The sequence below is a fragment of the Equus caballus genome, chromosome 10 (assembly GCF_041296265.1).
Source record: "Equus caballus isolate H_3958 breed thoroughbred chromosome 10, TB-T2T, whole genome shotgun sequence".
Taxonomy (NCBI): domain Eukaryota; kingdom Metazoa; phylum Chordata; class Mammalia; order Perissodactyla; family Equidae; genus Equus; species Equus caballus.
The window spans coordinates 50,247,204-50,271,388 of NC_091693.1; the positions used below are offsets into that span (position 1 = coordinate 50,247,204).

At 36.1% G+C, this 24,185-nt stretch overlaps 1 protein-coding gene across 4 annotated transcripts in view; it reads right to left on the bottom strand.

The window, feature by feature from the left end:
- Window positions 1-24,185, bottom strand: part of MAP3K7 (mitogen-activated protein kinase kinase kinase 7) — a 68,941-nt gene that overhangs the window by 27,846 nt on the left and 16,910 nt on the right. For 2 of the 4 annotated variants that reach the window (XR_287900.4, XM_001503783.5), the window contains exons 6-12: window positions 16,779-16,903; window positions 14,083-14,211; window positions 12,168-12,298; window positions 10,494-10,575; window positions 7,816-7,946; window positions 7,041-7,170; window positions 4,244-4,336 (exon numbers count right to left, since the gene is read on the bottom strand). Coding sequence is in view for 2 of the 4 variants with exons in the window: in XM_001503783.5 (XP_001503833.1) it covers window positions 4,244-4,336; window positions 7,041-7,170; window positions 7,816-7,946; window positions 10,494-10,575; window positions 12,168-12,298; window positions 14,083-14,211; window positions 16,779-16,903 (821 nt within the window). In the remaining 2 variants the exon portion in view is untranslated. The remainder of the gene's footprint in view (window positions 1-4,243; window positions 4,337-7,040; window positions 7,171-7,815; window positions 7,947-10,493; window positions 10,576-12,167; window positions 12,299-14,082; window positions 14,212-16,778; window positions 16,904-24,185) is intronic. The other 2 variants (XR_011422585.1, XM_001503780.6) reach the window with 1 other exon arrangement.

Below are 24,185 nucleotides of genomic sequence, written 5' to 3' on the forward strand. Positions count from 1 at the left end.
CTCAGGGCTAATTTTCCTCAAAATAAAAAAAAAACCAAAAAACCCCTACATATTCTCATTAAAGTCTTGGAGGGGAAAAAAATTAGAAAAATTTACAGCAATCCAATAATCTGCCACCCATTTTCTTTTCTTTAAATAAAAGTAATACGAATTAAAATGTACTGGCAGAAAATAATAAAGGACTATGCTTTTAAAACTTTAACTTTTAATGGAAAACATTTAAGAAAGCCTATTTCCTTTTCTCAAAGTCCATTCCAATTTATCAGTTTATCATCTTCAATAAACAAATGGATTAGAAAACTGCAGGTCAAATGGCTTAAACCCTGGGCAAGAAACTTCTACATTTACATTTACTCTGCTTAGGTAGCACACTGTTACTTGGCAGGACCTTCTCCACAAATGAAGAGTTAGAAAAAAAATAATACCGTATTGGTAACTTACTTTTAACTATGTGTCTTGCTTGGTAATAAGAAGCCAGCCTGCTGTACAGGCACTCTTTGTGAGCGGTGGGAAGCAGAAGGGAGGGTTATCCATACTGGAGTTTGCTAATACTTCTTCAGAGCCAGGGCAATGTAAAAGAAGTATAAAAAATTATGTAGTTTGATCCATAGGAAGTCCTAAGGTATTAAAGGCCCATTTTTGTATGACCCGAGAGACTACTAAATTGATGAAGATTGTTGCTAGCCACAGTCTGCTTGCTCCTTCTCATAGGAACGATGGCATAGTATAAAACAGTGTTGAAGAGCAAGCAAAAAACAAAAATTGAATTCGTTTACCTATGACTAGGTTAGGCATTTTAGTCATTATAAAGATGTATCAAAAAAATTCTCTAGAGTAATAGGGTGATTTAAAAAACTTTAAAACTTGGTTTTTAAAAAATGCAAGAAGCAAGAAAGTCCAGAAAAGATAAATTTGTACATTGCCAATAAATAAACATAAAAATTTTTGTAATGCTTAAAGGAATGCTATTAAGAGAGGCAGCTCATTCCAAGAAGTACATTAGACTCAGTATACTGCCCTTGGCCAAAGGAAAGTATTACTTAAATTACTTATCCATAAAAGACAAAAAATATAGCTATGTTTTAAAAAATGCTAACTGGGATCCAATGCCAATTAATACCAGTTTGGATACATCAAGAAGTATCTGGTAACTCCACAGAACTTGTGGGAAATCAACTTTGAGGAAAAAAATTTTAAAAAGTATTAAGAAATTTGGAGAATTAAACCTCATTCTCCTTTATAATTAAAATGGCCACGTAAGACATTTGAGATATTCCCAAAGTGTGGGTTATACTGAATTTTAAAATACAATCTAAGAACAAATTAATGTTTGGTTTTTATGTCCAATTGTCTCAAGTCTAGTGCTTGCATTCTTTTATTAAAGAAAGTAAAACTGATTAGGTTAATGTTTAAATATCTAGAAAAAACGCAATAAGAATATTTAATAAAATATATTACTGAATACTATTTCCATTTGAACAGCATTGTTGCTCTGGCAATTAAGAGCAGAATTAAGGTTTCCTGACTCCATAAGGAACCAATGTCAGAAAAGAGGGTCTCCTGGCTGAAGAGCTCTCTTTAACACAAACCGTAAGGAGGAGCAAGGCAGAATTACTCTATGTTCTCTGACTCAAACAAATGAGGAGAAAACAGATGTGATTTGCAGTCAGAAGATCCAGGTTGGATCCTGGCTTTGACTCTGGGAAAACCACTCAACATCAACAGATCTAAATTCTTTATCTGTAAAATGGCTATAATTTTATCTAATAACCTAGTTATGAGACTGTTATGAAGGTCAATTAAGATGATGAACTTTAAAGTACTTTATAAGCCACACAGAGCATCTAACCAGCGTTTCTCAGCCTCGGCATTGTTGACATTTTAGGCTGGATAATTCTTGGTTGTGGGAGGCTCTCCAGTACATTGGAGGATGCTTACCAGCACCCCTGGCTCTGCCCACTATATCCCAGTAGCACTTGCCAGTTGTGGCAAGCAAAAACATTTCCAGATGTTGCCAAATGTCCCCTGGGGGGCAAATTTACCCTGGTTGAGAACCACTGAGACTACTATTCTTTCTCCTCTGCTCTCCCCCTTATTATCTTGTATAGTATTGTCTACACTGCCCACTCTGTGTGTGTGTTTGTTCTTAATGCTTACCCGTAAGACCTGGATTAAGATTATACTATTTGCCTAAATTTTCCTGATTCCCTCAAACATGTAAGATAATCACAGCTTAGCAGTATGTATGTTTAAATGTTGCCACTTCTTTAGTCAAAATATTCCCTCAAACATAGTATCTTTCAGCGTACACGTAAAATGATCTCAAGTACTTTGTTGATTTTGGAAGCAGCCTATGACTCAATAAAATTACTAAGTGAGAAATGGATTAACTCTACTCTCTGAACAGCAATAGTGACGATGTTGTAAAATAAGCCATTTTGATAACCAGAATAAAAATTATCCTAATATAAAATGGTTTTATACAGACAAAATGGCCCTTAATTTAGAATTTGTATTTTATACATATTTATAATTTATACAGATTTTATATGTATCTTAGTTCCTAGTCACTGGAGCTCAATAATGGCTTGTTCACCTATTTAATAGGCATACATTTATTAAACACTATGTGTGAGGCATTGAGCCAGATACTGCTGATACAATCAATAATAAATAACAAAAATGGTCCCTATCCTCACAGTTTTCAGTTTACTAGAGGAGAAAAGAACCACTATTCCAGCTATTTCACTTCTGGGTATTCATCCAAAGACCATGAACACCCACTAATTTCAAAAGATCTATGCACCCCTATGTTTACTGCAGCATTATTCACAATAGTTAAGACTTGGAAACAACCAAAGTGCCCATCAAGGAAGGAATGGATAAAGACGATGTGGTATATAGATACAATGGAATACTACTCAGCCATAAAAAAAAATATGATGAAACCTTGCCATTTGCAACAACACAGACGGACCTTGAGGGCACTATGCTAAGTGAAGTAAGTCAGATGAAGAAAGACAAATACCATATGATTTCACTCATATGTAGAAGGTAAAAACAACAACAACAAACAAACATACAGACACAGAGAATAGACTGGTGATTACCAGAGGGGCAGGGGGAGCGTGAAAGAGGTAAAAGGGCACATGTGTATGGTGAAGGATGGCAGACTTTGGGTGGTGAACATGACGTGGTCTACACAGAAATTGAAATACAATGATGTACAACTGAAATTTATATAATGCTATAAAACAATGTTACCTCAAAAAAAAAAAAAGAATCACTAGATACTCAACTATAACACAATATTATCCTAAAAGCACAAACACAGGCAAAGTACAGGGTGATGGAAAATTCACCCAAATCACACCCATGAATGTGTGTGGGAAAAATTATGTGTTTTCTTACCAAATTTTGGGGAAAGAGATGGAGGAAAACCTAAAGTAGAGGGATAAATAAATGATAATTTTGATAACAAATAATAACCAATACTGAAGGTTACATATGCCGTTTAAGTTTCTATCAAAAATGGTGATTTAGATTTGTCTATAAAATGATCACCATAAGAAATAAAAGCAATTTACCAATTTCAGACCCATGTGTGAGTTAAATATAAAAATATGTAACCCGCAAGAAGATTCTCCTGATAATATACAAGAATCAGAACTGATCATGATTCTTTGGCAAGATACCATGCAAAACAGCAAATTTCATTTAGTTTTACTTTATTTCTGTTTTCCAGGTTAAGGCAAAATGCTATTTAGCAACTCTTTTTCTCAACTTCATATTTCACTTGCTACCAAGGGAAAGAGGCTGGGATAGAAATCTAGAGTGAGCCTAAAAAGTAGTAATCAAGGAAGGAAAGGAGCCAACGACAACAAGTACTTTTCAATAGTTGTTTCCTCATGCTACTGGATACAAAAAAGGTCTTGGTTCAGTGCATCTGCTCACTTAAAAGATGAGAGGAAGTTGGTAGAATTCTGGGCTGGCATTCTCCCTTTTGTGAAAAGGTATACTTTGCCTTCCATTTTATTCTCACTTTTAGAGATCTGAGGTATTCTGTCAAGCTCGCTTCAATGTAGATAAAAATACACAGTTTTCAATCTATCTTCTTAATTACTGCGTGCAAGGTATCTATTTTCACATCCTATAAAAATTGGAGCAAGAAGCATTTTATAAGTACCAGGGATCATTATTCCGGTTCCACAGCTATTAGACCAACTCAGGTGGTCTAAGATACCTGATAAGATGATCTCAGGGACATATGCTGCCATCTCCAGAATGTTGCCAAATGAAGCAGTTTTACGGTGGCCCCGTTTAGGCTTGGAATAGGCTGTAAAAACACATATATACAGTATACATGCAAACAACCACAAACAGTAACACAGAAAACGATTAACTACAAAAATAATAATTTTCAAATAGTTTTGTTAATAACACTTCATGCAGAATGGCATGCAGAACTATATAACTTCATGCATGCTTAGAAAAGGCATGATTAAGGAGCAAATAACTACCAATACAAGATGTTTCACATACTGGCTTTAATTAGCAGAAAGAAAAAAAAAAATAGGACACAGACAAACAAAGCTGCAGGGTACTGAGGAAGCTAAATTTCAAACATGTTCACAGAAACAATCTACCTAACTGAAACCACTGATATGCGATGGGGGGCTGGGATGAACGTGGGAAGGAAGAGAGGAGTTAAAAAGAAAGAAGCTATCAATTTGTTTTAATGTCACAAACACAGGAGTACATGTTCAATTAGGCATTTCTTGAAGTGTGCTATAAAATAAAATTCAATGATTAAATGATAATTACTGAACCAACTATGAAAAGTGTACGTTTTTATGACTATAAATATTTACACATACTTCTAGTAAACTGAATATTTATTGTAGTTTCCAAAGTTTAGGGTACATTCTTGGTAAACACGAATAGTGTTGAAACGCTGGAGAATATGAACCTTTCAAAGTAAGACAATTCTCTTAAAAATCTGAATTGTATAAAATTCAATGGACGTTCAATAGCATCTGTTCTATAGTTAGGGTAATTTAAATGTGTGTGGTTACCTTTAACCTAGTGAAATATCACTTCTGTAAAGAATAATTATAAAGCAGTAACTGACTAGCAAAGATATGAAACTATCAAGTTTTATAATTACCAGCAAAGATATAAAATTATTATAACACTACTTCCTGTTTTAGGGTAGCAATCACTATTTGGCAGGCCTAACTTGAGTGATATTCCTCAAGTGAAGGTTCCCCAAAGTGTGAGAGTATCTCTGTGTGTGCACTGTTCATCTGACACTACACTGAGACACTCTCACTCAACAGAAACACTTGTGACTCATAGACACCAGGAGGGCTTGTGAGTAGCCGGTGACCTCCATTCAACTAGATCATTTCTGAAGCTCCATCTCTGTGGCAGAGACTGCTAGTCTCCTGCAAATCTCTATTTTTTTCTTTCTCAGCAACAGAACCCTTACTTTATTCAGGACAGCAACGTTCTCAGATAAAAGATCGTAGATCCTTCTTCCCTTTGTAGCCATCTGATCCTATTACTATGGCCAATGACTTCTATGTAGAAACTGTTAGCAGGGACTTCTGGGAAAGTTTCTTGAAGGAGCTTGGGTATGTGCCCTTTTGGCCTTGCTCTAATTCTTCCTTCTTGCTGCCTGGATTGTGGATGTGATGACTGGAGCTGTAATAGCCATTTTGCAGCACAAAGTAACCTTGAAGATGGAAGCCACACAAAAGGGATTGTGGCAAAGAGACAGAAGGAGCCCTGTTGCCTAATGATCATGGAGCCTATCTCCAGATTTGTGCACGTGTGCAAAATAAAGCTTAAGTGTTAAAGACACTGTTATTCTGGATGTTCTGTTATATCTAACCAATTCTAACGCTAACTAATAAAGTCAGTGATCAAGATTAGTTGAAAACAAGTATACTATGATGGTCCCCTGGACAACTTCTTTCTGAAAAAAGCTCCACACAAAATGAGAATATTCTATTTAGAAAAAAACTAAATGAATGTCTAAAAAGACCTAAAAAAACCCCACAACAAACCTGGTTAACTAAGTTAAAAAATATATATGCTAACACCCATGGAAATACACATGTATACACATACATAATTAAAAGACCAGAGGTAAATACACAAAAATGTTAAGTGTTTATCTGAGTGGGACAATTATGGAAGACTGGTTTTTTGTTTATCTCTGAGTGGGACAATTATGGAAGACTGGGCTTTTTTTGTTCGTTTACATTTCCACATTTCCCACAACAGAAAAGTATTTACTTTTATAATTGGCTCCCCTCCACTCCTGGGGGAATACGAAAGAAAATAAATTAAACCAGCATTACTAAAATGAAACCTGATTAGAAAAGAAGGTAAGAAGTTCATTCAGATAACAAAACATATAATTGTTTTTGTGCTGACCAGTCGTTCCATAATTAATCATTTTAAGAACTGAAAAAAATGGAATTTAAATGCTACCTTTTTCAAGATCAAATAAAATTATAATGATCTTTTATTTTACAATTAAGAGAATTGATCACAACCAACTTAGCTACTTTTTGCCACTGGAAGGAGTAGGAGCAGACAGTAAGGCCAAATCATATTTGGATCTGGAGTACATTTTTTTCGCTAAATTCAAAACAAAATACTCACTATTACTTGAGTTCAGCACAAGATTCTAGTATAAGCACTCAAAATCCTCCAAAACATTCTGGTTTTGGCAAAATTTCAACCTCTCACTTAGATTTTCAGCTCATGTTTGAGTTGAAAGAATTACATTCAATAAAATCTATAATTAGGAAGGTACATTTTATGATCCAAATAATTTTACAAGTCATACCTTCCTTATACGGAATTTGAAATAAATGTATAAATTATTGCTAGAAGCTTAGAAAGTATATTGTAAGCCTACTTTCTGCTTTAAAAAAATTTTAGACACAAAAAACCTTGACATATCCCCTATGAAACAACTGTAACTACCATTTTCACTCCTCTTCAGACTTTTATTTCCTTTTTACCTGCGGTCGCAGCAATCCTGGCTTCTATTTCAGACATGTCAGCACTCATCCTCTTGCCCTCGGAGGTTGGGGGCAAACTCTCTACGCTGCTCCCACGGGACGCTCCCAAGCTTAAACGTCCAGATTCACTCTGTTAAAATTACAGGTCAATTTGAATTACTGAAGCTCTTTAGATTTAAAAATCCTGGGCAGTCTAGAAGGAGGAAGATATCAACTGGGATTCTTACGGATTCTGTTCCAGTCTGAAAGAAAAGGGAAGTTTTCAGGGAGAGGGAGCTACAAGGGTAAGGGAGAGCAAGCTGCAAATGCTGGCCTTTAGGAATGGTGGTCACTGGAGTTGGGAGTTAAATGCCCCAATTATTAGTTAACCTAAATGCCTCAGATGAGATGAATAAAATCACTCCTTAAAATATTTTTAAACTAACAACAGCAAAAATATAATAAATATGAACAAGATGACACGACAGATTTAGGACAACTCCTTTAACAGGGTAGTACGGCCAAGAAATACCCATTTTATATTTTTAACCATCAACCATTAAAGTTAGAGATCATCTTTTGCACAGCTGGCAAAGGCAGCAATCATCAGAAAGGAAAACAACCTGGTAATAAATGGTAAGAGAATCTCATTATATGTTTCTACTCTGAAGCTCATCTGTCTGCTTCAGGAATAAGATTCAGGATTTGTATAATGGAAGACAGCAAATAACTTCTGCTTAGTACAATGTTATAACTAAGGTTACCACATGATTTTACTTTTAATAGTAAAACAAACCTGTTGCTTTGCCTGATTTTTCAACAATTTTGATTCTAAGCGTTTAATAGTATCATTTGTGGCAGGAACTTGCTCCATATTAGTGTCACTTTTATTACTGGTATTTGTAGAAGCGATGTCCATGAATGAGCCTAGGAAAGCAGAAACAATTATGAATATAGCTGTGAATAATACAAATGCTTCATTCAATAATATGTAACTTAAATTCTTTTCCAAACTAGCAAGATATGAATAAAAATAAAATAAGACTTTACAAGCTAATGAAGATACCCAACAAATCCATTTTAAATGAAATTTAAGGATAGCACACAAAGAGAACAAAAATGCCTAAAAAGTCTTCTAACAGTCAAGGATGACTTTAAGGTTCTTAGCCTGAGCTAGTAGAATGAAGTGGCTTATATGAATCAGATGGGGAAGACCATGGGAGGAGTGAGAATGAAGGGAGTCATCAGGAGCTCAGTTTGAAAATGGTTAAGTTTGAGTTCCTACTAGGTATCAAGCAAGTACTTGGATATACGAGTATGAAATTCAGGTGTGGGATGGAGCAAAACATCAGCAAATAGACGGTATATAAAGCCATGATACTGGATGAGATTACCAGGGGAATGAGTATAGACAGATAAGTGAAGAGGCCAAATGACTGAGCCCTGGGCACTCTGACATTTATAGCTTGGGAAGATGAGGAATAACCAGAACAGGAAACCATCAGAACAAGTAGCCGGAGATGTAAGACGAAACCCAGGCTAGTATGGTATACTGGAGACCAAAGTGCTGTAAAGAAGAGAGTAATGAACTGTGTCAAATGCTACTGAGAGTCAAAATAGATGAGAACTGAAAATCATTCATTTAGCGCTAGTAATATGGACATAACCAGTGACCTCGACGAGAGCAATTCTAGAGTAGTGGTATAATAAAAGCCTCAATAAAGAGGGCACAAGAGAGAATGGGAAGAGAGAAGCTAGAAAATGCAAATACAGACTATATATGCTCTGCAAATGATCCCAGAAGAACAGGACACAGAAGGAAGAACTGATAAGAGCAGATGGGATACAATGCACAAGCAGACAGGCTTGCCTTCGGCTAGGAGCATGGAGAATTCAGTCACAGCAACAGAAGACAAGGTAGAGGAGATGGGCACAGGTACAGGCAGGCGGGTAGATGTAGTGGGGGAACTTGTAGGAGCTATCTTCTGATTACTCCAGTTTTCTCAGAAAAATAGTAAACAAGGTTAGAGGAGGTGTTTGAAGTTTGAGGAGAGAAGCTAAAGTATAAAATTAAGTCATCTAGGAGAGGGGAGACGGATTAAAATACAGTACACTTGTCCAGCAGCTCTAAAGAGGCACTGGAGGATAGTAACCATGTGTCATCTCCAGTCACATTCAGCTGCACTGGTACAGGCAAGGAGTAAGCTGAGTGTCAGATTTAATTAGGCTTACAGTTTAGCCAAACAACCCTGAGACAAGGGCTAGAAGGCTGAGGATTATTCCTAAAGGATTTATAATAGCTGCCTGGAATTAAGTGGAGTGAGGGAGGAAGGATGGATCTAAGAGGACTGAGGGTCAGTGAAAACGTGGAAGAATCAAAGGACTAAGGGTCACAGTACGGAAATGGGAGGAGGGTTTGAAGGTAGTGGTAGAAGTAAATAATGTCATTTTAGAGTAGTTCACTTTAGGATTCAGAGCCCCTCAAAAGATTTTCAGTAAAATTGGAATTTGGGAATAACTAGCGGAAGACTAAACCAGCTTAAAATAAATATAATTATTTCTGAGGTGGAGAAAATAGACCAGTCCAAATATTTGTTAGTAAAAATAAAATATTAAGGGGCTGGCCCCATGGCCGAGTGGTTAAGTTCGTGCGCTCCGCTGCAGGCGGCCCAGTTTTTCGTTGGTTCGAATCCTGGGCGCGGACATGGCACTGCTCATCAAACCACGCTGAGGCAGCGTCCCACATGCCACAACTAGGAGGACCCATAACGAAGAATATAAGACTATGTACCAGGGGGCTTTGGGGAGAAAAAGGAAAAAAATAAAATCTTTAAAAAAAAAAAAATTAAGTCTGGGATAAATACATGGACAAATATATGTGAACATATACACATAAACCTTTTAGTTGTAATTAAATTAATAATGAAATGTTTAAAATGCCATATATGTTGAGAAGTACAGTTTCTCTAAGTTAGAGTATTAGACTATCTTTTTTGATGACCACAAACTAAAAATACCACTACGACTTCATATTTAGAAAACTGAACTAAAACTCAGCTTCTTAAATAAGAGTCTCTGTAGACTCTTCTACAAAGACCAAAAAGTAGGGTATTCATGATGAAGAAATTATGTTGTTATATATATTTACAATACTTTCTAATACTATTTGATCTGACAGTGTCTGTGTAAAAACTTTTTAAAATAAAGAATGATGCTCACAGCAATATAATATTCAATCTTTTTATATATAACCATGCAAGAATTCCAAGACTTGGAAGCGGGTCTTCAGTAACTCTTTAATCTGGACACCTTCATGAAGATTGATACACCTGGAAACTCAAACTGCAGTCAATCATATGTAATGAAGAAATTACAATGCAAATGGGGACATCACTCACTGGTTCTTGATTATAATTTCATGGGGAGAGAGACACAAAAAAATTAGGTTATTACTCTTCCAATCTATCCATTTACCTGTACTGGTGGCAGAGTTGCTCTGTCCTTCATCTGAATATTGACAAGGATATTGTAACGGCTCATCTGCTCCTGGAAAGTACTATATATAAAAAAGTAAATCACAATTTAAAATTTCTTTAATACAAATTAACTCCTGTAAAAATTAACTTGAAGAGTACGTCTGAATTACTTCCTTGTTGTAGGATTTCAATGTAGCAAAGATCGTGCTTTATTTTCCCTAAGGCATAGAATGAATCTGTAAATACCTAAGTTTTATATTTTACAAAGATAACAATAATGTGCTACTCTTCTGAATTTCAACCATGATCAACGCCATGTATCTACCTAAGTATCCATTTTACACAGAGCCTAGATAGTCTTGAAGAAAATAGCAAATATTTCTCTAGAGAAACACAGGAAATACAATAGTATCATTTCTCATAATTATATGAAACATATTTATGTTCTCACAGCAGCAATGTAAACTTCCAAGTTGATGAAATGATTCTTAGTCTGACAACTGAGACTGGTATGCCATAGAATAATTATTAGACTAATATTTTAAATATCAAGGATAGATTATGGATGTCCCTCTTTGAACTGAAGATGTAATACTGGAAACACGGGATAGATAAAAATTAGAATTTAGGGAAAAAAAAGAAAAGTTTTTTTCTCAAATTAGACAAAGCACATATAAGCACAATTACAATTTGAACAATTTATATATGCCAGTGTTTAAAGCTATCTGACTACAGAGACTAAGTTGCTTTCTTACGAACATATCTTTAGGGCCCAGGATTCTATATATAGCTGGTATCCGAATATGATGGTAAGAAGTTGAAGCAGGTTTGCCTAAGTTATTTTCAATAGAATGAACAAACTAAATCTTCACCCATTTAGGAAATCACTTAGTCTATATTTGAGGAGAATGAAAGATTCTTTCACTGAGCAAACTGTTCTGAAATTCAGGAACTTTCATGAACTTTTTAAAGTCAAGGTACTATTTGATAGATTTTGTTAGTGCACCAAAAACTAGAGGCCTAAAATTATTCAAATAATTCTAAAGAAGTGTTTGATTTACAGACTAGGAAATTTTGATAATCATTTAAAAGGGTTCTTCTAAATTCAAAAATTCTATAAATCCTAGAAGGAAGTTTAACTTTTTAATGGCAAATGAAAAGCTGAAAATACGTAATGAAAAACCAAAAGGTCAAAATCACTTAAATAAATGTGTCTGAGAATGCAATCTCTCTATTGCCCTGCATAAAAGACTGCTTGCCTGATGAAGATGTGTGCTAAAGAAAATTTAAAATTTACTTTAGCAAGCATTAGAGTCATAAAATACCTAAGCCCCGGAAAGGCTTTAGAGAGTATCTAACTCAGCATCTCTTTCATTACAGATGAAGCAACAGGCCCAGAAACACATTTGTCCACTAAGTTAAGCAGGAGGAAAAAGCAAGTCTGGAAACGGAGTCTAGCCATCTTTCCATTATAAAGAACTAGATATTCGTTTCTCAAAATAATGTCTCCTCATTTGATTATAGGAGCAATGAATGTTCATTCTAACTTGGAAAATACAGAATAGTATAAAGCAGAAAATAGCAATAACGTCCCTTTACTTTAAAACCCCTTTAAAACTCAGTATATATCAAATTCCCCTAAACCCAAAGCCCCTCAAAAGAAGGATTATACCCGCATCAAGTGAGTCATTATTTTCACAATTTCCTCCATTGAAGGACGCTGAGAAGGATCTTTAGACCAACAACGAGTCATCAGGCTCTCAATGGGCTTAGGTAAATTTTTGATCAGTGGCGGTCGAGTACCTACAATTGAAAATTGGGGGGGGGGGGGGAAGAATGTATTTACCCAAAGAATGGTATAAGTTTTGTATATGTATTTCCAAAGCAGTATTTATTTTATAGATCTTGTAATTTAAGATTTTTTTTTTGGAGTAATAAAAGTACTCTTTCTGTCCTTTAGGCTAATAAAGGTATAGTTACTTTTTGAAGAGTTAAATTAAAATTTCTATATGTGTTAGGGTAACAGTAAGACTGAGAATTAATATTATTTCATTCGTTATAAACAGTCTTTCAACAAATAATAATGGATTAATGTGTTTTATTAAGAAAAATAAAATCCTGGCTTGAGGTAATCTTACCTGAGATATTTATTTTTAGATTTATTGCAAAAACTTCAAATGTGTTTGAAAAATCATCTTCCACATCTAAAAGTCATCAACTCTGGTGTTATACTCACTGGCCTCCCAAGTGACTCTCTTGTGGAAGGCAAACCTTTTGGCTGCTGTGAATCAGTCATCTCATAAGCTGAAAACTGCCAACTTCTGTGCAGTAACCAAGACTGTAATATTATTACTAAGGTCTCTAATTTAAAGAAGTCCTCAAATATAATGAAATCTTTGTAATTTCATCAATTAACAAGTTAGTTCTTTTATTCCTTACTTCATTGACATTCAGCTATTTACTGACAACTGACAGAAAGAAAAAGAAAACAGACTGTCTTGGTCGATGTTCAAGCATTCTCCACAATGACATTAAAGTCACTAAAATGAAAGGTAGTACAGGAAACTGGTAAACGCGCTCACAATTACTCAGATGAAGGTACTGTTGGACAAGTCTATGAATGACTTAAATAGGCAGATATGTGTTCGTACTGCTTGTAGGATAGTAGATTAAAACGTCATTAATCAGAATGATTATACTCAAGTGACAGAAATTAAATAACAGAGGGTGATGTTAAAAGTTAAGCAATTTCCCTTCATGGAGTTTATTTTCCAAAGCAAATGGGAAGTAACTTGATTAATAAGTAAGATGTATCCTAACATCATGGGTGGTTAGAAACATCATAAATAGAGGTATAAAAGGGAACAGGTGGGATGCAAGGCCAGTGAGTCCATAAGGCAACACAACTTAAAAATAAGAGCACCGGAATACAAAGATCTGGATTTGAATCCCAGCAATACCACTTACTAATCTTGTGACCTTGGGCAAATTATTTAACCTCTCTAGGTCTCAGTTTCTGTAAAGCTGTAAAATGCGGCAATAATTGTACTCAGCTCATTAGGATGAATGAGAAGACACAAGGAAAGAGGATGTGAAGCACTTTGTGTTCTGCCTTTATGAAAAGCTTAAGAAACAACTCAACATCATTCTTTGCTTTCTCTCCTCGGTGAAACCCTTGCTTCCTTAGGAGAAAAAGGCTTCAGCTCCCAAATTATCTTAACCATGTGACACATTTTATCCATTTACTTCATTTTTAAATTTTATTTTCTCCACAGAGTCCAGTCCGATGCTTCCCTATCCCCTGGAGAGAGCCAACTTAGGTAGTGGGCTTTGGCCATCCAGGGATGGCCTTTCTCTAATTAGCACAGTGTGCAGACCTCTAGCTTTGTGCAAAGGCCAGGACCGTGCCCTGCCCTGCCCTGCCTGATTCTGGGGTTGGCGGAGGGTTGGAGACTGATGGTAGGAAAGTATTCTGGTAACAAAGAATTGTACATTTTAATATTAGGGATAAATGGTCTTCTTTGGAGGAGAAACAATTTTCTGAATAGGAAATATACAAAACATTTAAAAAATTTCTTTTCACGAACCATTATGAACAGCCCACATGATACGGAAAGCTGGGCCACCAATCTCATCAAAGGGTTTCCGACGCGTTATCACTTCCCAAAGGATAATACCCCAGCTGAAGACGTCACATTTTTCACTGTAATTGCTACCTAGAAAAAAGGGTAGGATACTTTCAAGACTTTTTTCCACATCACTTACAGAAATAACTGCTTTCGTAAATTTTAAGAATTAGCATTGTGTACAAAAACAAGAGCATGCCACATGTAGAGTTGAGAAATTACTCTGTCTGAAGTACCTTAAGTCTTTGTAACAAATACACCTTTTTCATGAATTAAGTATTAATAATGCACTAAAAAATCCACTTTAGAAAGCTGGTCACTTTCTACCTTTGCATCAACAAGCACAGGGCTTATCTTTTATTTATTTAGACTGTACTTTCTGAGGGGCAGAGTATGAAACATTTGTACATTCCTTTCTTTAATTTCTTAATTTTAAATTTTCTGCCCCCATTCTCTTAATGGATAGTATTACTCTACTATCAAAGCAGAAGAAATTTCTAATTTAGTGCTGGGATTTTCTTTTCAATGTCTGGTGAGATGAAATTCTTAATGTGAAAACTTAAAAATAAGTTGTAAGCAGTGAAAATTATGGATAACAAATTTACGGTGAGCAGATTATGTAGCAAAATTTACAGGTTTACTAAATTGGCAGGTGAATCAGCACAATAAACAGCCATAAAACAAAAAAAATTAAACAAAAAAACCCCCCAAACAACCCAATATAAGAATGAACAATTACAGCGATAGCTACATACGTATCTAGTATGTGTACTACACCTGCTCTGAGTTGAGCACTGTAAGCATTACAATGAAGTTCCAATCTTATCTGCACCACAGGCGCTGACATCTTTCAGATATAAAGAAATCTACATAGGCTAATCGTCTGAGCTGAGCTTGGTTGCTCTAAACAATTAACAGTAACTTTTATTTCTGGGTTCTTTCGTATAAACAAATCTTTTGGCTCTCCATATTGCGTTATTTTAACTCGCAGAAAGGTTTAAATAAATAATTATAAAACAATGCCAATTATATGTATTTTGTATATGAATTTGAAAACAGGAGGCATCATTAATTTTGTGTAATTTTTTTTTAAATATTGGCCCTGAGCTAACATCTATTGCCAATCTTTTTTTTTCTTCTTCTCCCCAAAGCCCCTCAGTACATAGTTGTATCGTCTAGTTGTAGGTCCTTCTAGTTCTGCTATGTGGGATGCTGCCTCAGCACGGCTTGATGAGCGATGCTAGGTCCGTGCCCAGGATCTGAAGTGGTAAAACCCTGGACTGCCAAAGCAGAGCATATGAACTTAACCACTTGTCCACGGGTTGGCCCCTAATTTTGTATGATTTAACACCTGCTTGTCTACTAACTTTTTAATAGAATTTTATGGCAAAATAGCTCCACTCAAGTGACCAGCTGCATAGCAAATTTCTCTTTTGGGTGGCTACAAAGAAACAAGAAACTTTAAATTCATCAAAATTAAAAGAAATAAGCCATAATCAGAACCTGATTACTGAATGTATCTGAATTTTATGGGTATTCACACTTCCTAACATACAAATCATACATCTTCAGTTCAACTTTTCTCATTTAAAAGACAGTTTGATATTTTTATACAGAAACCTAGCACGAAATTTATGAATCATTCTTTTAGAACTTGAGTGAGATATGGAGATATAAAAGAAAGTTAACATAAGCTTATCCTTTACTTGTTTTTAGTATCATGTAACTGTCCAATTACTTGTGTTCTTTCTAAGGCATGCTCACTTAAACTTGAGACTGTGAAGTTTTAATTGCTAGGAAACCAATACAAAAGCACAACTGACTCGTTATTCCTGGTATTTCTGCTCTATAAAGTTGCTAGTAACAGTGAATTAGTGAACACTGAGTCATCTGCTCCTAGGGAAATACAAGGTTTTTCCTGCAAGCCTCTTCACAACATTTTGTCAACTGATCAATACATAACCTTGCTTTACATGTGTTTCGGCTTCAAATACCTTATTTAATATATATTGCTGATTCACTAACATCAAACTCATGGCCAAGAGACTATAAGCCACGCTTGCATGAAAATTGGTTAGCACATATATTTTCTCTGTAAAACACATCACAGTTGACTTAGAAACACTAGAAAACACTTCAATATTACTCTTGGAGGCCATTTTAAACAGTGAAATCACCAACAAAAGGCACAAAAAAGTGAAAAAATGTGGTACTAAATAGATCACAAAAACAACAGTATAAGATCTGAAACAAGAAGGCAGAGTGTTGCCTTGTTTGACCTCAGCTGGGAATGTGTGTGTTCTGTGACTCAAAATTTTTTCCTGCTCTATGCAGGCCTGAGAATAACCATGAAAGCACCGAGTACTGATCTTAGGGTTACAAACAGGAGATTTTACAATTACAGAATCTGAGAATGAGGATGAACTGTACACATGATTGAACTTGCATAGAAGGTGCTAGACAACTTAAATCTTGCTATTCGATTTAAGATCTAAGGCTACATTTATTTAATACCTCCTTAGACTTTTGTATCTAGCTTATAATTATGTACTATGCAGAAATAAAACCACGGAAACAGGGAAAAGCTATAAATACATATTGGATTTACATGAGTAATAAGGCAGATTACCAATCACATTATGCTTTTGTCATTTTACCTTCAAAAACTTCAGGTGCCATCCAAGCAGCACTCCCCTTGTTATTGGTCATGTGTGTCTGAATGTCACAGGCTGTACCAAAATCACAGATTTTTAAAACTGTCCCCCCTGCAACCAGCAGCAAGCTGTTAAAAAAAAAAAAAACCAAAACAGAAAACCTAAGGTTTTAAGACCAATATATGATTCTATAATAAAAGAAGAGCCTTTTGTGAAAATAGAAAGGGTTAAGCAAAATGTCACCATTCCACTTCCGTGAAATGTTACCTGGTCAGCATGATAGCTCAATACTTGAGAGGAGTATCAGTAAAAATTAACTGGCCATAACCCAGTTCTCTTAGAGGGACTGTTAGACCCACTTTTTGATGTCTCCATCTCCATCTCCATCTTTCCTGACTACACTTCTCTCGGGGCCAAAACAAAACATGGGGTTTAAAAAACTTCTAGTAGGTCAACAATATGGTGTCCTGAAACAGGACCGGATGGATATCTATACCTTCATAAATCACTTGCCCCTTATAGTTAATCTATCTATCCCAGTGTTTCTCAAGCTTCAGGCAGAAACCTAGTTATAAAATCTGTATTATAAAAATCTAGATCATAGAGCTGGAAACCTAAAAAATCAATCACAAAATCAATTCAGACTATGACACCATTTTAAGAAATAAAACAATAGAAAATATCAAAGTACATCACAACTAGTAAGATTAAATACTGTTTCACGAAAGTTGTTTTACTTCTATACACAGTGATGTGTATACACAGGATAGATTGTAAAGTATTTCTTACTGTGGATCCGGGTCCAAAAGTCTGCAAACCTGCTCTGTTCTTATTAAACTTATGGTAAAGAGTAATGAGAGTCTTTAGTTTAGCCTAATGCAGCAAGACTGGTTAGCTGTTCACTGATCTCATTTCCTCTCCCTCCTGGACACACAACAAGATTACATTTCCCAGTCTTCTGAGCAGTTAGATGTGGCTATATGACCATTTTAACCAATGGAATGTGGGTGAAAGCAATGTACTTCACCTCCAAACCTGGCCCATAAAAATCTCCCAAATATATACTCCTTTTCCTTTCCCCATATGCCACTGAATGCAGAGGATTATGAACTACAAGACACAAGGAGCCTGGGACTCTGAACCACTATGTGAAAAACTGCCCACTAATCAGGAACATTCATTTTGGACTTCATATGAGTGAAAAGAAAAAACCTGTACTTTGTTAAGCCATGAGATTTCAGGGCTTATCTATTACAACAGTGTCACTCTAACCAATATAAGAAAATGATATTGAAGTGGATGAAGCTATAACAAAAACCAAATATATTGGGCATTGGCTTAGTAGTAGGCAGCAAGAAAACTGCAACCGGAGGCTGGAAAGATAGAGATCTATGCAAAGATGTGGCAAGATGTGGCAAAACGTGGTAAAATTTGTCTCCTGTGATAATTTGTGGCTTTAAAAGACTGGAAAAGCTGACTGCTTCCAGACTCCAAAGAGCAGGAACTAAGAATGACAAAGGCCCATGAGGACTCAGCACTGCAGCAAAGAACAAATTAAGAGAAAATACTTCTCACCTGAACTTGATGTCCTCAAGGTGTCTCCATTCAGTTGAGAAAAGACATCGAGGCCAGGAATTAAGTAAACCAGGTTTAAGATTTTGTCTAAGAATGAATTCTGGTAGTAGTCACAGGCACATGGAACTAACTGGAACATGGGAGATCAAAAGCCTACTTTTAAGGAAATTATATTGCCAAAGAAACCACAAGTCTGGGATAAAAAAGCCTCTGACAGTTTGAGTTTTACAACAACTCTCAGGACCCCGGATCTGCATAAGCAGGGAGTAGGCCACAAAGTTGTACAGCTTCTGAAGAGAGTATAAGCCTCTGGAGATGGACAGGGCGGAGCCTACAAAAGGGTGAGGTGAGGAGTCATGAGCAATGGATAAGGGAGTAGTTCTTCAAGGGCAGAATCAGAGTCTGATCAAGAAACCTTCCCCAATTCCACAGCAGAGGGACTAGACAAAGGAGGACTTCATCCCTACAGACCAGTAACTGCTGTATGCCTCCATTCTTCCCTTTTCCCAATGGAGACTTCCACTCACTGTCCTGTCTCTCTTCGGCCATTGCGTGTGCATGTGTGTTGGAAGCGGGAGGGAGAAGACACAGATAACTTGTGTTTTTGTTTCATTTGTTTCCAGACTGTGAGGAACCACATCCAGACCAGCTGGAGAGGACTACAAATCGTCCTAAGATCCTGGACCGTGAGCTGGATGGTGAATGAAAGAGCCTTTGGGACGTTTAATGGGCAAAGGGCATGAGTGGTTCTACCTGTGCTAATAGTAAAGATCTTGGGGGACCAAAAGGCAGACAGGGCTGAGACTGGCCAACTGCTTATCAAACCCATCCCTTCTTCTTCTGGAGCATACAGGACATTTCCCAACCTCCCTTGAAGGCAGGTGTGGCTAAGATTTAGTTGTGGCTACTGGTATGTGGGTAGAAGGGACATGGGTCACTTCTAGGTCTGGCTCAAAAAACCTCTCATAGAGGATCTCCATTCTCTTTCTTTATCTGCTAGCTGAATGCAGAGGTCCCCAAAGTCCTGGAAGATGGCAGGAGTACAAGATGGAGGGCGCCTAACTAAGGTCCTTGAATGACCATATGCAAGGTCATCTGCCAAAAAGGAATATCTGTTTTGGATTTCACATGAGTGAGAAATAAATTCTATTGTGACAAGCCTCATACCGGCTACAGCAGGTAGTGTTAAAACAACTAATTTACCCAGCTATTGAGATTCCTTTAAGAAACTAATACTCATAATCTAAAGTTTTCATATCCCAATGTAACTTGTTACTCCTATAAAAACTAAATCTGTAAAGTATTTTGAAAGTGTAAAAAGAACTCTGAAAGTAACTTTTTTATTATTACTATTTTTTATTAGCTTACTATTACTAAAATTTTTTATTTTTATTAGCTTACTATTATTAAAAAGAAGCTAATTATATTTAAAAATATAAATCATTCTCTATATCATGACCTAAAAGGCTGATAAGCAATATATATCTTATAGCTCACTAATTCTCATCGCCTTTTTCATATCTGCTACTTAAAAGTTTAATCATTTTTAAATGCTTTTCTTAGTTCTTTTTGGTCATTTTTGATAGTTTTCATTTTTTTTTGCACATTTTAATTCCTTCTTTTAGCTTTTTAAATAATTTAAGCATATATACTTTATACTATATCTGATAATTCCAAATATTTGGAGTCTTAATATTTGAGGGCTTATTTCTGCTTTGTTTATTTCTGCTGATTTTCGCTCATGGGAACTTGCATCTTTATAGGTGTGGTAATTTTTATTGTGGCTTCACATTTGATTGATCTTAATCTGCAACAATCTAAAGGCTTGGATTGAAAGTATATGACTTTAAAATGGAGTTTCACTCACTCTTAGATGTCCTGAGACACTATCAATCCCAAAGCACTTATAACCTGTCTTGTTGGGGTTTTCTTGATTGTGTAAGTAGGGCAAATGCAAACTCAAAGTAGCAGGGGGGGAGACTCTCAGTTAAGAGAGAGAAGTTTGCCTTGTCAGAACACTTTGTTTTCTAGCCCACTTTTCTTTAAGTTGTTCCCTCCAAGGACATTGAATTTATGCAGAGGTCTCAGTTCTGCTACCTCACCTGGTACAGAACAAAGAACCTGTCTCCAGTTACACGGGGGCCAGTAAAACCTGGCGCTCATATTTTGATACTGGCCGAGGCTCACAGTAGAGCCCTTGGCTTCCATGCTTGCTTCCCACTCAGGGAGCAGTTCTCTCCACCTTTTGCCCTGATGATTTCCCTTATTTTTTTAGTAAGATCATCCATACATGTAAAAGGATGTTTGTTGTAATATGTAGCATCTCTGGGGGTTTGCTGTAGGATGGTTTTCACTTCATCTGCTTTGCCATATTGCTGCAGTACTAAATTCTTATTATGTGAGAATAAGAATCAAAGCCATATTTCTATTCAATCCCTACAAGTACAGACAGGATGTTAGAATTTAAAAGCATACATATCACGGCTTAAACTTTATGTGCTTTTCAAAGAAGCATATGAAACCTTGCCAGTATATCAGCGTATGCTGGGATAAGTGGCAGAGAGCCTACAGAGGCCCAGGTTAAAGCTGGCATGTCTCCCTGGACCATCACTTTTACTCAGTTGTAGGTATTTTTAACATCCTAACATTAACTTTAAAACAAATAGCATGATATATGAAGTTGAATGCAAAATTCACATGCAACTTTCCTTAAGAAGGCTCTTCAGGCTCTGCCTCTACTCTCAGACCTACTGAGATTATATTATACCATAACTTAGTTCTAGGCGGGTAAGAAAGTTTGAGAAGCACCAATTTAGAGCACTGAAAACTTTACAGAATCTCAAAATGTCAAATGATTCAGTAGCATTGTATTTTCTAAAAGCAGCTCTATAAATCAAGTTTTCCAAGTCTAAGATTGCTCCTAAGGCCAAGAATAGTTTCTATTTTAAGTAGTCACCTTCCTTAACAGGCAATAAGGAATATTATTTATCCATTAAAAATAAAGAGGTAAATATCTGTGTATACTGATATGAAAAGATGTCCATGTAAGAGAAAAAAGCAAAATTGTATATAGTATAATCCAATATACACTTAAAAAATAAAACAGCGGGGGGCTGGCCTTGTGATCTAGCGGTTGGGATTGGCGCAGTCTGCTTTGGCAGCCCAGGTTTGTGGGGTCGGATGCTCGATGCAGACCTACACAACTCGTCAGCCATGCTGTGGCAGCGACCCACATATAAAATGGGGGAAGACTGGCATGGATGTTAGCTCAGGGCTAATCTTCCTGAGCAAAAAAACCCCAAAAAACTGGTTACCTTTGAGGAGTAGAAATGTGAAGCAGGAAAGACTTACGTCATATTTTTCTATAATATCTGAATTTGTTTTTAAATCATAAACGTGTATTATTTTAAAAATAACACACAATTAAAGAAAGTAAACCAAAATAATATATAAGGAAAAAAATGGTCCTCATTTTCAATGTCCTTATTTCGAAGATACTTCTAAAAATGCTCAATGCCTAAACCATTTTTACGTTTCGAGTATGTGTTAGGGGGAGGAATATAACTCTATTATGGTTAAAATGACCTAATTAAAGATTTCCAGAAAAATCTTCTGAACTTAAGATTCTGACTTTCCTAGGTGCTGTATTACCTAAGCACGATCACCAAGCAGCATATTCTTACTTAGGTTTTCCTTCTGAGAACAAAGAGAAATAAAGATGCGCAGTGTACTTTGTGTCATCATACTACACTGCAGTAGTATTCAACAGCAGTATATGGGGATTCATTCTAAGGACAAGTTTTATAAATTCCTTGTATATAGTCACCCAGTTAGCTCAGTCCGTAGAGCTTGAGACACTTAAATTCCTTGTATATAATTTTGTACTAAAATTCTAACTGGAGAGATTATTTAGAAAATTAGTTTTCTTTTAGTCAAACATAACTAAGATGAGCCAGATAAACTACTATTCTCATCTCCATAATGCCACAAATACTTCTATGATAACAGAAAGTGGAAAGAATGCTAAATGTAATTTACCTTTATATGCACTTCAACAAAAACATTTTTCCCATTTCACTGTTCTTGTTGCAGCTCTTACTACTCTTTACCAAAGATAAGAACTCTGTAACTGTTTTCCCTGTTTCATTCTGGTACAATCAAGATAACACAGTAATTTTTCTGAATGACTTATATACTATTACTATTACAATTAGCACTCTTTTACTCATAAGACTTTAATAATTCACAAGCTCTGAGCATGACATTTAAGGCTCACTGAAATATGAACTTAAATTATCTTTGTAGGCTTACTTTCACACAGTTAGGACCAAAACCATATTTTTATTATTGAAGAACACGCAATGAACTTGCAAAAGATAAACAGAAAAGGGGCAAAAGCACCAACTGATACCGAATAAAACACCCAACCAAATCAGCAGGTGTCTTCTTTATATGCCATTCTGAGGAACTCTACCTGACCACAGCATCTGTACGCTGGAATTTCCAGTGACAACAAAATATAGCATGTGTGCTTGTACTTGCAATGGTACATGAAAGCATAGCCATTCCAAAGAACTTTCTTTTCCCAAGTACATTATGAAAAATCAATTCTAATGCTAAAGCCCAAGTTGAATACTGCGTGCCTCAAAGATGATTTGCAATACTACAGGTGAGTCCAACCACAACAATGCCCAGGAGGAATGAATGACCTAGACCAGACCTCTTGTAAACATGTTAATGGTATTTATTAACAAAAAGAGAGTCCCTATCTACAATGATTTTACTAGGACATATCTGGTCTGTCTAAATAGGCTGGTTAAATAAACCTAAAATTGATGGATTTATGGGGTGCGGTTGGATGGAGAACAGAGGTAGTCATTTAAGCTGTGTAATTATAGAATAGAAAAGCTGTTAGAAAAGTTTTGTGAGATATTTTCACGTATATCGTTTAATAACTAGCCAGTTATTCCAAAGTCAAAATAGGTCCTAATGTAGAAGAAAAGGAACACTTTGGGGAGTTGCATCTGATGGTTTCTGGCTCTTGCAGGAAAAGAATGCTTTATGCCTGATGCTTGCCTGTACCCTTTGAATCATTAGGCAATTTGTTGCTGGATAAGAGTTATGATTTTCATGAGTTTGCTTTGATAATTCAGCTCTGTGTTACTATAGGGTGAATAAGGAGGACTCAATCTCCACAACCAGGAGAAAAAGCCTACGTGATTTCCTCTTTACCAGCCAGGATAGGTAGCTAAGACAACAGCCTCAGGAGTTAAAAAAAATAAAAGTGTCATGAATCTGGGGCTTAAACATTTGACCAGGGACCTGGGGAAAGAGAAATCAGTTTAAGGCTGGGAGTAGAAATAAAGTACACCAGAGAGAACAGTGATTCCAAGAAGCTGGAACCTATGTAGAGTGTATCAGATTAGACATGAGAGTGACAAGTTACATCCAGAAGGGATACTTTAATGCTTTAAACCAGTATCAAGAGAATGGAATACTTGAGACTGATTTCCTAGGGGGAACTCTTATCTGAGGACTGATATGGCAGCCATGCGTGGTGGGGAGAGGGCATGTGGGGACTTTTTTACTTTGTCACGGGTAGATACAGAAAAAAATTAGAGAAAAAAGGGGACAATAAATACCACATGTATGTTTTCTTGAATTGAGCACCTATACAAACAAAAAACCCCAAAAGTTTTAGACTTTTAAAGTGCCTACTTAGGGAATTTTGAAGATCTTTCCAAGTACCAGGATCCTTAAGATGGAGAAATCCGGGATGCCAGACATGCCCTTTTGCCTTCATCTGAAAGGGCAAATAATAAGCACTCCATAAAT